Source organism: Rhinolophus sinicus, chromosome 3, assembly GCF_057876585.1.
Source record: "Rhinolophus sinicus isolate RSI-liver-muscle chromosome 3, RSI-T2T, whole genome shotgun sequence".
In the NCBI taxonomy this organism is placed as follows: Eukaryota; Metazoa; Chordata; class Mammalia; order Chiroptera; family Rhinolophidae; genus Rhinolophus; species Rhinolophus sinicus.
The window spans coordinates 158,385,580-158,401,528 of record NC_142503.1 but is presented as its reverse complement, the minus strand read 5'-3'; the positions used below and the strand labels follow the sequence as shown (position 1 = coordinate 158,401,528).

Genomic DNA, 15,949 nt, shown 5'->3' with positions numbered 1-15,949 from the left:
ATTTTAAAAAAATTTTTATTGGGGAACTGTGTTTTTCCAGGACCCATCAGCTCCAAGTCAAGTCATTGTTTTCAATCTAGTGGAGGGTGCAGCTCCCTGGCCCATGTGGGAAACAAACTGGCGACCTTGGTGTTATGAGCACTGCGCTCTAACCAAGTGAGCCAACCAGCCGCCACTGGTAGTATTATATATTAACACATCCTATTATTAGCATTTATGAAGAAGTACGTACAGAGAACATATATAGTGGACATGACCCAAATGTGACCTTGTACATACAAAGAATATTTTCGTGTTGTTTTTACAACCTTACTGTGAGACCCTGATTTAATCACATATTTATAATAATGTGATTTAAAAGAAAGTAGCATTGGCATGTAGATTTTAATTCACTGCTCTTCTCAGAAGAACTATAGGGAAGATACTGGGTACATGTGTCAGCATGTAGGTAAAAGGTAAAGTACTTATGAAAAAGGGATAGAAATGTTTACATTTAGGATTTTTTTTACATTTTGAGCTTTAAGGGTTAAAGGAAAGAAAGACCATGGAGATGATTCATATTCCAGCATGCTCTGGAAATTTAAAACAGATATCCAAAAGAGCCACCCAAATCTGCTAGGAACCCAAATCTACTTAATAGTTCAGTGCCTTCTAAGCCAAGCTCAGCACCAGCGGAGGTGGTGGTGAGTTACCCCTTCAGCTGGATGAATGCTCATTGATTCTCCCCACTGTCATCTGTAGCACACACAGCTTGTTGGTCCATTCCTATATCCTTGTGTCTGCCCTGGCAAGGACAATATACATTGGTTTTACGCAAAGTTATCCTCTTCGAAGTTCTGAATTATAGCAGAAGTCATTAGGAAAGGAAGGAGCTACTGTATTCTTATCTAGATCTTCTTGAGTCCTCCTGTGGAACTGATTGATACGCTGACAGCCCCTCCAGAGGTTGGCTGGCAGCTGGGGCTGCTGTTACAAAGAGTGGCAAGAAGAATTACTCTGGTAAAACATTTTACCCTGAACATAGCGGGTGCAGAATCTCATCCAAAAGCATCTTGTGTCTAAACTACTCTTAAGTTCTCCCCCCCTGGAATGTAAACATTGTAAGGCCAGAAATTTATGTCTGTTGTGTTAACCTTTGTGATTGAGTACCTAGGACAGTATTTGGCATATGGTAAGTGTTCTACTTTTTGAATAAATGGGGGTGGAGGGAGTGGGTAAAGTGAATACAAGTCGTGTGTTTGAGGGATGTTGGAGAAAAGAAATTACAGTATGTAGGGTCAGTGGTTTTAATTTAATTAAAATTTTAATTTTGGTAGTTAGAGAAATTGAACTACAGAAGAGGTAACAAACTTACTCAAAATCATATACCAGAATCAAGAATTAAAATTCTGGCTCCCTAGCTTGAAACATTTCTGTTCCCTTCTGCTGTGGATGCTAGAATCTGGTGGCAAGGAGACATTTTTGTGAATTTTTGAAACCAGATAACGACTTATGCTGGTAGATAACACAATCCATTTTATGATCATGTTTCCAACATTACAAATCTTCATAATATGTAGTCATCGTTTGTGGAAGCATTTGAAAACATGGCCAAGTAAAATCACCTTGTCACATTGGCAATAGTTATGGTTCCAGCTTTGTAAAGTGAGCCTTGTTTTACTAACAGATACATTCATGAAATGCATGACATTTTATTTTCATATCAAATTCCTAAGATATTTTAGCTTTATTGCTGATCTTCAACCAACAGTGGCTCTTAGCGTGTTAACTGTAAGTTTTTATGCCCCATCCCCAGTCTCACTGTCAAGTAGTTAATGATCTATAAACAAATACGGAGATGCCTTAAGGGGGCTTTCCATTTAAAGGGTCCTTGAGTCATTATATAATAGAAATATTGTACTCTGATTTATGATTTGTCAATTTACTTTTTTTTTTTTTTAAGGAGGGCGCAGCTTACAGTGGCCCATGTGGGGATCAAACGGGCAACCTTGGTGTTATTAGCACCAAGTTCAAACCAGCTGAGCTAACCGGCCAGTTTACATTTTTGAAGTGATGTTCCATTGGTATTTTCAGGTGGGACAGGTTCTTAATTTACTGTACAATAACATTACATTTTATCAGATTTTCCCTTTCAGGAGAAAACTTTCAAATACATTCATCTACATTTGTAGTTGCCATGATATGAAATACCTTTTTATTTGTTTGTGAATGGACTAATACATTTCAGTTTCTTAAGCTACAAGTGGCCACAGAGGGTAATACCGTACCATCAGCATAGTAATATTGACTAGTTCCTGAGTATTTATTTGTGCTGGATAGTGTACACCTATTGTCTCGTTTAAACAATGCTCCAAAGCAGGGTTTCATTTTCCTCATTTTCAAGCTGAGGAAACTGAATGTCAGAAATTAGAGAGGTTAAAATAGTCGCCTGCAGTCACGGAGCAGGTCAGTGGTGGAGCTGAGATTCGAACCTACCTTGGCAGCACTCAAAACCTCATGCTTTGACCACAGTTAAAAAGAGTCACATGATGCCAGACTTAGCTATAAATGTAGCTAGCACAATTTACTATCCCTGAGATGGTGCAGAATCAGTAAGGACACAAGAAATAGCATTTAAGATCCAAAATATGGCCCATCTAGTCCAAAACTTTGTCTGGCTGAAAGGAAATTTTGGGTCCTACATGATGACTCAACAAAAAAAAAACAACGAATGATTTTTTCATAACTGGCTCACTGCAAAATTTGTTGTAAAACAACTATTTCTATGTACATTGAAAGTACCTTTAAAATATGTTTAAAATTGAGAGCCACACGTTGAGGAGTTTGGGCACCACCAACAAACATCCCAAATCTAGGCAAGTTATCAAGCCCTAAAACTTGGGTTGTATTTGGGGAACCCGAATAAAGAGTATATGGGAATTCTTTTCTGTAAGTCTAAAATTTTATTCAGGTTTTAAAGTTTAGTTTTAAAAACTTGCGTTTTAATGGAGAGAGCATCTGGCCGTAATTTGGATGGCTTGAGTAATACTGCTGCTATGGCTAATAGGCACATTTAGTCCAAGCCAGCATTTTAGTGAACCACAACTTGTGGTTCAGCTCTTTCTTTTTATTCCTTATTGCTGTTTCTAATAAAGCAAGATGCTAAAGCTAACTACATGCTCTATTAATTATATGAAGGTGAACTTGAGTCATATTTGTTACTGAAGATGATTAATAATTACCAGTTCTGCACACGTTTCTGGTGCATTTCAGTAAATAAACAGGGTACATTGTTGGGTAGTAATTGATTAATTAGCACATTCATCCTACACAGCCCAATGGTCTAAGGATGCTGAGTTTGAGATATTGCTCATAATTATTACAAGAAACAAATCTGTTCCATTTCTCAGTTTATTCTTCTGTATGCTAAGTTTTTTTTTCCCTAAATCGAATGTTTAATGGTTCAAAACCTTATAGGTTTTATTCAGATAAATCAACTCATGAAAAATTGCTAGTCATAATCTCAGAATCTTGTTTTTGTGTGAACTAGGGTGAAAACTTTTACCAGGCTAATTTTAACATTAGATCTTGCTGTTAAACTGGATCAAATACTGTAAATATAGGGCACTTCCCCACCACGCAGGAAATGCTCATTGAGCACCTCTGCGCAACAGGGGCACTGGAGTCTCATTTGCTTCCCAACCACATCAAATAAGCTCAGGATTGCAAGTGTCATCAGGTTGGCACTTCGCATCACCAAGTAAATACACTGTGTGATCTTCAGAGAAGTATAACAGCATGTATTGGTCGTCATTTTACCTACACAGTAATTTAGGATTTTTTTTTCTCATTTATTGAGCCAGCATGTAGTTGAAAGACAGTGTAGTTGAGAGAGCTTTGGATAGGGAGTCAGGAGTCCCGGGTTCCACTCTCTCTGTATTCTTTGTTAAGAAGCTGTATGACTCTGGGCACATCACAACCCCCTTCTCTAAGCATGGATTACTCATCCGTAAAATAAAGGCTTCAGCCAGGGACGATGAGGTGCTGGGAGGAGCCCAGGCTGCAGAGACAGATAGACCTCGGTTTGAGTCTGGACTCCCTATTACTGGTTTTATTATTTTAGGGAAATTATTTAAGCTCTCTGAATCAAATGAGATATGAAAATAGTTTGTCAACTATAAAGTATCATATGAATATAAGGCATTGTTGATATTATTATCTTAACTGGTTGACATTAACATGGTGTGTATTTGAAGGATACATTAAAATGCGCATGTACTGGTCAAACAATAGGGGATCATTAACATCCTTTATTCTGTTTTTAAAATCACACTGGGTAAGAATTTCCAATGTGTCTTCAGATTTTATTGCTAAGTGAAAAACACAGTCCACAAAACAGTATGGCTGATATGATTCTATTAAATGTTACATACACAAAGATAAAAGACTATATATAGGGACTAAATATATATATGATAAAAGATAAATGCAATATATATTAATTGAGTAGTTTTTACTACGGATAGGTACTGTTCTAGGAGCTGGGTACATCTTTATACTTACAATCCACTGGGTGAGACAGATAATAAAAAATAAATCTATTATGTAATACCACATATTGTTAATTGCTTTGAAGAAAAACAAAGCAGGGTAAGGGGATAGAGAGTAAGGGTGATGCTGTAATACGTTAAAGAAGACAGGAGGGACCCCTTCACAGGGAGGGACCCCTGATCTAGTGATGGTCGAGCAGAGCCTGAATGCAGCGAGTGAGTGAGCCAGGCTAACTTCTGGGAGAAGACTGTGCCAGGCAGAAGGAACGGGAAATGCAGAGGACCTAGGTAGGAATGATAGCAGATATACCCCAAAATCTTTTTTGTAGTTATCCCCAGGTAGTGAAATAATTGCTGATTTTTAAATTTCTTCCCATTACTTTCCTGGTTTTTGAAAGTTTTTTATTTATTTATTTATTTGTTTTTTGAAGAAGCTATGTGATCCTATTTGTTTTTGTTTTTGTTTTTTTTTATCATGAGCTAATGTTCTATAATTAGAAAAAATAAAAATGCTCTTCAGGTATACTAAAGACAAAGTAATCTTACATCAGCTATGAGTTTTTGTTTTCTTAGTTTTAGTGCCAAGAATCTGTGAGTTGACAGTGAGAATGAAGGAAGCAGGGAGATTTCTGCCCTGGCAATGAAGTGTCAAGTGTTTTAGCCATAACGGTAAGTGTGGGCTTTACAGAGGGATATAGAATCATCTTACTTTCAGCTCCCTGTTCAAGCCTTGCCACAGGGATGTCAGAGCATTTCCTAGAAAAGCCTATGCCTGCCAGTCTGCCAGTGTGTAGATATGGCCCAGGAAACAGTGCATTTTAGGAGGTCTTTCAAAATACAGGATTAAAGGTGCCAGGTAAAACTGGTTTCACCATCTTACTCGTATCTCTCATTTATGCAGCTCTAAGAACACATCTACCACATCTACTACATAGCAAAATAGAATGTTACAGAATACATCTTCCATCTCTTTTTGAGCCCAGGTACAAATTAAAGAAAAGCTCAGAGAGCACTCCAGCGACCCATCCTGTCGCTGTGAAGCAGATATAAAAAGGAGGCACCCTCTGGCTTAGACAGGGACAAAAATGCACATTGAAAGCTTTTTTTTGGTCATTTCTATCCCACCTTTTTGCACCAAGATCTTCTAGTACAGAAGGTACACATTTCATCAGTTTAAATAAAAATGCTTTCAAAACAAAACGTTTCCACTTTAGATGATTAGCAATACCTAAGAAGTCAGTGTGAGAAAGTGAAAACCTAAAAATGAAAGACATGATCCTAGTCTAAAGGATATATTTGGCTTGCTACTGTCAGCAATCAAAATAATTCCTTCCAAGAGAAAACTGTTTGCATTGCAATGAACTATTTTAAAATGATAAAATATTTTGTAACAAGTTAAAATCATAGCCCTTTTGGATGGTATATGGGAGAGCTTAAGAGGCTGCCACAAAGCTGCAAAATATTTTCATCCATTATTTCCAGTAAATGGAAGAGAAAGCTAGGGGAAAAAAAAAAATCACCTCTTTGTGTGATATATAAAATGTTTCCCTTTTGATACTTTGATGATGGTGGCATAGAATCACAGACTATTAAAGTTGGGAGGAAGTTTACTGTCAGTTCCACTTTCTTATTTTACAAACCAGAAAAATGGGGGCTAGGCAGGATAAATTACTGTCCATTAAGGAAAAAGCGAAAACTAAAACACATTAAGACATTTATAGCTAAAGCAGATGTGATATACATTACATACACATACATTACATTTACATATATAATTACATATACATTTAGAATAACTACAAATGCCACCTAATCACTATCTCTACCTTCAAATATTTGCAGAAGCATTTACCTTTTTATGAATCTCTGCATGAGGAGATATGGCACTTAAGTCACTGTCTGGTGTGGATCAGACCAGGGAATTAAGCTCAGAATAAAACAGTCAATCCATGGTGCTAGGGAAAACACCATTACTCTCTGGTGCAACTTTGGGAACTTGGAGCAGGGAGGTGATTGTGATATTCCCAGTCCACGTCCCTAAGTTCATTATCACTGTGGATAACAGAACTTATAATGAAGACATTCATGTATTTCTTTCCCAACCTCCCCCAAATTAGAGTTTTGTTTCACTTGCTCCGTTAATTAAAGACAAGTTCATTATAAAATAGAAAATACAGAAAGGAAAAAATCCATCATTAAGAAGTAAGCACTGTTAACATTTTGTGGGTTCATCTTTACAGTCTTGTGTGTATATATGTGTGTGTGCTCACATATATGCCCACATTCTTTAAAGGTTGTGCTGTTTTAAACTATGCTTCTTCACTTCATAATAATTAAATATAATTTCATTTTCTTCTACTGTAACAGGATTTTTTAAAAAACAGCTTTTTTGGAGGTATAATAGACATTCACACACTGCATATATTGCAGATGTACAGTTTGATGAGTTTTGTATACATCCATGAGGCCATTTTCACAATCAACATAGTGAAACTATCCATCACCCCTAGAATTTTTCTTCTGCTCCTTTGTAATCCTTCTGTCCTCCTCACTGCCCCACCCCACATCCCACCCCCGGGCAGCCATTGATCTGCTTTTTGTCACTGTAGTTTATGTTTTCTAGAACCTCGTGTAAATAGATATGTGCACTTTTTTGTCTGGAATTTTTCATTCAGCGTGTTTTATTGAGATTCACGTCTTTGAGTTTATCAACAGTTCTTTCGTTTTCATTGCTGAGTAGTATTCCATTGCAAGGATATCCCAGAATTTGTTTATCCCCTTGCCTGTTGACAGATATTTGGGTTGTTTCCGGTTTTGGGCTATTACAAATAAAGCTGCTGTGAACATTCGTGTACGTGTCTTTTGTATATGCTTTCTTTTCGCTTGGGTAAAAGACTAGGAATGGAATGTCTGGATCATACAATAGGTATAGTAACATGATTTTTAAATGGCTATATATAGTCCCTTATATAGATCCATTTCATAACTTTTTAAAAAGATTTTTGTTAATAATATAGCTAACATATGAGGTCTGACAATTAAGTTTGCGAACTTGTTGCCACGATGTTGCTAACCTCTTTTGATATCAGAGGGATTATTCGTTATAAATTTGTACCAACTGGACAAACAGTTAACCAAGTTTACTATTTGAAAGTGCTGAAAATGTTGCGTGAAAAAGTTAGACAAAAATGACCTGAACTTTTTACCAACAATTCATGGCTCTTGCATCACGACAATGCACCAGCTCACACAGCACTGTCTGTGAGGGAGTTTTTAGCCAGTAAACAAATAACTGTTTTGGAACACCCTCCCTCCTCACCTGATCTGGCCCCCAATGACTTCTTTCTTTACCCAAAGATAAAGGAAATATTGAAAGGGAGACATTTTGATGACATTCAGGACATCAAGGGTAATAGGATGACAGCTCTGATGGTCATTCCAGAAAAAGAGTTCCAAAATGGCTTTGAAGGCTGGACTAGGCACTGGCATCAGTGCACAGCTTCCCAAGGGGAGGACTTCAAAAAAGGTGACCATAGTGATATTCAGCAATGAGGTATGTAGCACTTTTTCTGGGATGAGTTGGTGAACTTAATTGTCAGACTTCATATAATATGATATTAGTTTCAGGAGTACACCATAGTTATTCAACATTTATATACCTAAAGAAGTAATCAGGAGCCGGCTCCATGGCTCAGGCGGTTGGAGCTCCGTGTTCCTAATGCTGAAGGCTGCCGGTTCGATTCCCACATGGGCCAGTGGGCTCTCATCCACAAGGTTGCCAGTTCGGTTCCTCAACTCCCGCAAGGGATGGTGGGCTGCGCCCCCTGCAACTAAGATTGAACACGGTACCTTGAGCTGAGCTACCGCTGAGCTCCCAGATGGCTCAGTTGGTTGGAGCGCATCCTCTCAACCACAAGGTTGCCAGTTTGACTCCCTCAAGGGATGGTGGGCTGCGCCCCCTGCAACTAACAACGGCAACTGGACCTGGAGCTGAGCTACGCCCTCCACAACTAAGATTGAAAGGACGACAATTTGACTTGGAAAAAGTCTTGGAAGTACACAATGTTCCCCAATAAAGTCATGTTCCCCTTCCCCAATAAAATCTTTAAAAAAAAAGAGTAATCACTTCTTTATAAGTACTTGATAAGTCCAGCAACCATCTGACACTGTACTATGCTATCACAATATTATTGACTATATTCCCTATGCTGTACATTACATCCCCATGACTTACTTGTTTTATACTTGGAAATTTGGACCTCTTATTCTTCTTCACCTTTTCTCCCCTTTTTTTAAATTTTAAGCTACAGTTGACATTCAATGTTACATTAATTTCAGGTGTACAGCATAGTGGTTAGACATTTATATAATTTAAGAAGTGATCTCCCTGACTAGACTAGTACCCACCTAGTACTATACATATTTATTATCATATCATTGGCTATATTCCCTGTGCTTTACTTTACATCTCCACCTGCTCTGGGTGCTCCAGAAATTTTGTTGTGTGGGTTATGTGTGTTCTGCTGTTATATTTGAGCCTTGATTGCTATTGGCATGTCAGTGAGTAGGACTGACCATCAGGCTGACTGGCTGGGGCTGGGGGGTTGGCCATGTCCACAGCTTATGGGCTGCTTTGCAAGGGGCTTACCCCACTGAGTGGGATACACCCCAGTGGGCTCTGGTGCCTGTTGTGTGTTCTGCTTGTGGGGCTAATTGGGTGGTGGTCTGCTGTGATCTGAAGCCAACGTCCAAGTATGTTGGTTCTGGGGCCTCTTGGGAGGGGCTCCAGTGCAGGCCTGGGTCACCCACTGACTGTGACCGGCCTGGTAGAAGCTACAAAGAGATCCACAGTTGTTTGCTGCATATGCTAACCCTGGAGGTGCATGGGAGAGGCCACGCTGCAAACTGAGGATGTCTGCCACCAGTACCAGGCCTGGGGTAACTCCGCAAAAAGCCAGGACACCCCAAAACCTGCTGCCACCTGCTGGCTCTCTTAAGGTTCAGTCGCTGATAGAGTCTTGTGTAGTTTGCAAGTTGGGTGAGGCAGGGTCTCAGGGAGTCACTAAAGTGGGAAAAGTTGTGGTCACCAGGTTAATGTAAATTCTAGTTTGGTGCCAGTTCTGAGCCTGGAGTGGCTCAGGAGGAATCTCAGAGCACACTGAGGTCAATCACCACTGCCTGCCTGGGGCCTGCCAGACTTCAATAGTTTTCCAAGAGCAATGTGGATGGGGCTGGCTGCTGGAAGAAAAAGTGCCTCCAGCATTGGGGGAGTTGGGTGGGGCGGGATCCCAGCGGAGCTCACCAGACCAATCAGATTCAGCTTTGGCCTATGGGGGTGGGTTCAACACAGGAAAAATGGAGTACACCTGCCTGCTCCATGGGAAGAGGAACTCATACAGGGAAAATGGCAACTGTTCTCCCTCCCTCGCCTGAAGCCACACACCTCAGTCTGCCTCCCATATGTCTCCAACACCCACACCATCACACTGAGTCACCATCCCTCCGCTGGAACCCAAGGTGAGTGCCTGCAAGCGAGTGAGTCTGTGCACAGGTTGTTTAAGAGGATCTCTGTGTTTCCTGCAGCCTTCCGTCCCACCTGGATGGTTGGAATCCCCACTGTTTTTCACAGCCAGATGTTGTGGGGGCTCCTCAGGGCACCAGAACTCCGGACTGGGTAGGCTGGTGTGGGGCTGGGGTCTCTCGCTCCTCGGGGGAAAACTCTGTGGCTGAGATATCCCTCCTTATTCTCAGATGCCACACAGAGGTTTGGGGCCTGTTCTGCGTCTCTGCCCCTCCTACCAGTCTCAGTGTGGCTTCTTCTTTATATTTTTACATATAGGACTTCTGTTTGGCTAGACTTCAGGTGGTTCTCCAGGTTGATTGTTTTATAATTTAGTTGTAATTTTAATGTGTTCACAGAAGGAAACAGGCACAGTGTTTATCTACTCCGCCATCTTGGATCTCTGCCCTATTCTATAGTTTTTAAGCAATAATCTATTGTTGAACATTTAGACCTTTCTGGTTTTTCACTATTGTTGTAAGTGGTCTTTTTTGGCTTAGGAATGTGGCCATAAATATTCAGCTTGAAAAAAAAACACAGGAAATGAGTAGAAAGTTATTGTAAAGGGAACCTGAAAATAAAGAGTGTGTTGTTATATAATTTTGAGTTTTTTCAATGATTGTAAAGTAAGTATTTTGCGTTCTCTGCTGGGAAGTGGCATGAATCTTTAAATGAACCAAAATTTGAATTCGAAGTTAATTTTGCAACCAATGGAAGGTCTGCTATTTTGTTGTCATGTTTATGGGACGATGATTTCATCATAACATTCCTTATGAGGCAACTACAATAAACTTGGGTGTGGCCTTTTGTTTCCAGGAGCTATAATTTGCCATCTGGTATACTTTATAACATGTTGTTAATTAAAAAAAAAAAATCTTAAAATGTAGCATTTTACGCACTTTCTCTCTTCATGTATACATACACACATCTATATGATATATATGGTGACAATTGTGGAAGTGAAGTAAAATGTTTACAGAATAGTAAAGAAATGCTTGGGGGAAACTACCATCAAAAGACCCCCCAAATCGAAAACACTGTTTAATGCATAGATGCCAAAGCTGTATTTTTCTGTGCTATGTTTAGGGTCTTCTTACAACAAAAGACAATTTTATTTTTTTTAACAACAGATTTTTAAACAGCAGGGACATTCTTATTATTTACTGTTTTGGTATCTTTCCCTCATTTACATAAATACCCCAGAAACCAGCAGTTTAAAGCTAATAAAAGCCAGGGCCCTCCATCAAGTGCAATAAAGTTTCACAACCATGAGTTAGATTGTTAGAGTGAAAAATAAACCTATACATGTGGTTATCAAGGGGTTTTGAGGGAAAGGGTATAATCACATTTCAAAGTGAGAACTTCCATTTGAAGAAGCAATGTAATAATAATACTTAAACATTTATGTAGAACCCTTCATCTTTGAAACAGTCTCTCAACATTGGCCAATTAATCTCTACTGCTTCCCTAAGGAGCAGGTATTACTATCTGCCATTTTTCTAGTTAGAAAATCGAGGAAGGTATGGCCAGAGAGAGGGAGGCCTAGGAGACAAGTTTCTGGCCCTTATTATTCAGTGACTCCTTGGGATATAACTCCTAATAGAATGCATCAGATTTCTGTTCCACATTGATGAAATCATTAACAAAACAAAGATAGAAATAATAGGTCAATCTGCCTCAGGCTTTCACATACAGTTTTACCCTCCTGAGGTCACCTTTTGGAGAGAATGGAATACAGAAAAGACACAGAAGAGCCACAGCATATTTCATCTGCACTTGCAACGGATTGGACCAAACTTCTTCCAGTGAGAAAAGCAATGTCAAATGCTTCCTCCCACCCCCAGCCACCATCCTCACATTATCTTGGCAACTTAATTTATAGTTTTCCAAATCAGATTTACTATGATTAGTACATTTAAAGAGTTAAACAAATTTGTTATGCACCTTAAAGCCAGAGGAACAGTAAAATAAAACTAATGAACATTTACTATTTTGGAAATAGAATTAATGTATGCTTGAGAAAGTCTGAAAGATAAACATTTAAATGTTAAAATACTTATTACCTTCCCCATAGGGACAGTGTTGGGAATTAATGAGATAACAGATGTAAAGTGCTTTGAGCTCTTTAGAAGAAAGGTGCCAGATGAATACAAATGATTATTAATAGTTAAAGCTTTCAGATGGTTACTAATATATTACTTATGATAAAACTCATCGTTTTATACTTGAAAATAAGGATGCTTGCAATTCTTAGGATGATACAGTTGAAATAAAGCTCCCCATGCTTCTCCCAGGTCACGCTACACCTTGTTGGAAGTCTTTCTTAACCCTTCCCCAGTTTCAGGACCTCATACCCATTTTTTTATACAAAACTATGGGGCATGATTTCCCAGCTTCCAAACTTTCCTGCAACTCCCAATCGTCAGTCCTCTACCAAAGTCTTACAGATCCATCACCACAGGAGAATTGCACTGACCACACTTTCTCTTCTCCTGATTTCTGTGATTGCATAATTGTGATGCCTCACAATGGTGCCAATTGTGCAAGTTTATTTCATTAGCAGTCAGTGTGTATAAGTTAAGCTGTCCTGCCACCCTTCCAACAACACAAGCATTTGTTACGAAAGAGAGCAAGTCCCTTGCATGATCTGGGACAAGTGATGCTGAACTTGCTACTTTGTACAGCATGCTAGCATTTGTGGTAAAAGAGTGCAAATCCCAAATTTCTTTTCAGTTAGCCTGAAACACGGGGTGAGAGACCCTCACTAAATCTCCTCTTCCTCATATGTAAAATGAAGACAGTAGGAGTAGCCACCCACAGGCGTTGTTGGAAAGATGCAATAAAATAATGTATATGAAGCTTCTAGGACAGTACACACCTCGCCCACAATAAGTGTTCAGTAAAAAGTAAGTGTGAGTAGGTAGTGGAAGGTAGGTAAGTAGATAGCACAGTTTATCATTAAATATCATCTACTCGGTTTCTTTATCATTAAATATCATCTACTTGGTTGCTTTACAAGCAATATAAAATGGCTGATATGTAAAGGGAGATATTTATCATCATCCAATACCGCACTCCTAAATGGTCAGTACAATTTGCTTCTCAAACCATTGCGAACATTCAATATTAAACAACGGGTCATTTCTCATACAAAGATAGTTCTGCTGTTAAATGTATGCTTCTCTTCAAAACTTCCTGAAAAATGGCACATTATTTTCCAAAAGACCTCTTGTTGGCAAAGATTTCAGTGTCCTGCTTAGAGTAGTAAAAGCTAAGTAATTCATCTTGATTCATTTGTGTTTAGGATGCATTATACACATGCGTATGATTTTTCCCCAAACTTGCCTTAGTTTGCCAATAGCACAGTATCTTTGCTGCATCTATGTGTTAAAGGATCATGGACTATGCTTCCTTTCAAATGTTCTGTAATTAAAACAGTTCACTAATTTAATCTGGTCCTCTGGCTTCTTCCACTTAATTACTTGAAGTGATTGTTTTATTACACCAATTTTTCTCCTTTCATTTTGAAGCTGTGGGTTTGTAGGTAGAGAACCTTACTCCCCATCACTTTCTAGTGAGACCTGATTCTGAACATACCGTAAGGCCTGACTTTGGAAACAGGCGTTGATTCTGTGCTGTATGCTAATGATAGATGCAAAGAAGGAAAATGCATTGTTTGAGAAACCAATCATGTGGGTTAAAAAAAAAAAAGGTACCAGGGAGTGAACTCAATTGACTATTGCCAGCAGCTTGAGGCTGAAGAGTGCTAATCACAATTCACACACAAAACTTCCCCGATAGATTTCACAGTTTTGTACTGTTAAGAGGGGATCTCGCTGTGTGAAAGATCCACTGCTGTGCTGAACAAAACAGAGACAGTTTTCTTTTAAAGTCCAGAGCAGATGAGAGCCATAAGGAGACAGAGGGTTTCATTTACTCTCAGGACATGATTGTGCCAGTGAACTAATGAGTCTCTTGGACCTTATGTTGCTCTGGCTTCATTCGAGGCGAGACTCTAATGGGCATGTAGTACTTCCTATTCGTCAAGTGTCTGGACAATGGGCCCCTCATATGGATTAGAGCAATCTGGCAAGAAAAAGAGGTCATCGTTGTACCTAGCACAGGCAGGAAACCTGGCTAATTAATGTATTTCCAACTATAGCAAGACAAAAGCGGACACACACACAAATGTTAATTTTATTGCAGAAACTCAGCCTGTGGCTGAAGCATAGTTAAAAAAATGATTGAAATCCCATGGGGAAAAAATACCCCTCCTTTCCCCAACTCAAAATTTTTTGAAGATATCATTCTTCAAAAATAAGTATGTGATTTTGCTGTTGTGACTTGCTCTTTCAGCCCTTGTTAAAGCTGGATGCTGTATAAATATTTTGAACAATTACGAAGCAAATGCTGAGAGCTAGTGTCAGCACTGCATAATTTTAACAATTTGCCCTTTAAAAAGTGAGGTTGAATTAAGCTTGTAAAAATCCAACCTTTGTATTCAATGGAGAACTAGAGAATACAAATGTTTGTTCAAACTAGAGGGCTCGAGTTACACTGTATCTTAAACTAAGAGCACATACTGCCACCTAGATAAATTCTGATGCGTTAGTCAACTAGATGTTGGTTTACCTTACTTTTTGAAAAATGACAACAGCAAACAATAGTGGCTTGGTACGATAAAAATACAATGAATGATAAAAGATCACTTTAAAAATCCATAGAAATGTAATTTTCTCAAAAATAAAAGACATTTGTATTTTGTCAAATATCAATGATTAAACCTTTATTTAATTTTTTAAATGCAGAAGACAAATTACTATTAGAAATAGGAGGAGAAAACTTTATAAAACATTAAAAACAAAATCTCCATTATCCTGAAGTTTATAAAGAAGTAGATGCAGAAGTGTAATCAGTAAGACTTGTACCTTTCTTATTATATTATTTCTTCCTTAGTTTGGGAAGAGGAAGAGATTGTTCAACGCTCTCAAGTGAAAACACAAATAGGTTTTGGTTTAATAAGTAAAATAAGATCACTTCGTAAACAATTTTTTAAAAACAGCATTATATTATCTGTTCCGATACACCTCCCAGCAAACAAAGCAAACTAACTCCCCACCCCTTTTTATTCCTAACAGTAAAAGAAATGTTGCTTTTTTGTGGCTCCAGATTGGACTCCAAAATCAGTAATGTATTCTAAGATAATTCATTTATCTGGTTTAGAGAGGTTTTTATTATCTTTGGACTGTAGCTCTTCTTCAAATCTCATTTTGTTTTCCTCTGTTACTCCTAGAATGACTTCAATATCATTAATGGTGGTCTGTAAATGAACAATAAAACAATATTTATTACTTAAACACCTCTTACAACACTTTCCTCCAGCCCCGTGAGAGTTTGCTCCTTTTTAGAATTAAGTATGATTTAGTTAAGTATGGTTCTACCCAAAGTGTGCTCTGTCAGCCAGAACCCATCTACAAATTGTTGGTTATTAGTCTTGATGAAATGAGTACAAAAACTGAGAGTAAGAACTTGGAAACCTTTATAGAAATTTTAATGTCTATTAAATATAATGAAAAAAAAATGGGCTTCTGCTTTATATATATATATATATCTTTAATTATTTATTTATTTTTTTTGTTAGTAACTTATTTTTGTTGTATTTTACAAAACTATCGATCCATCATAGGTTGGAAAAAATATAACAAATATGTCCTTCACTACAGATAATTTGAGAAGCCCTGGTCTAGTCTCCCTAAAATGATGGCTAGTAGGATGATGGGAGTATTTATTTCTGTTGGTTTAGGGGAGAAAAGTGGCATCTTTCTACTTTATTTTATTTAGTTAATTTTTATTGAGGTAG

General features: G+C 38.3%; 1 protein-coding gene across 2 annotated transcripts in view; it reads right to left on the bottom strand.

Annotated features, from left to right (window-relative positions):
- Window positions 1–14,852: 14,852 nt before the first annotated feature.
- Window positions 14,853–15,949, bottom strand: part of IQCH (IQ motif containing H) — a 188,267-nt gene continuing 187,170 nt past the window's right edge. For both annotated transcript variants that reach the window (XM_074327525.2, XM_088797317.1), the window contains one exon: window positions 14,853–15,409. In XM_074327525.2, the coding sequence (XP_074183626.1) occupies window positions 15,296–15,409 (114 nt within the window). In that variant the 3' untranslated portion in view covers window positions 14,853–15,295. The remainder of the gene's footprint in view (window positions 15,410–15,949) is intronic.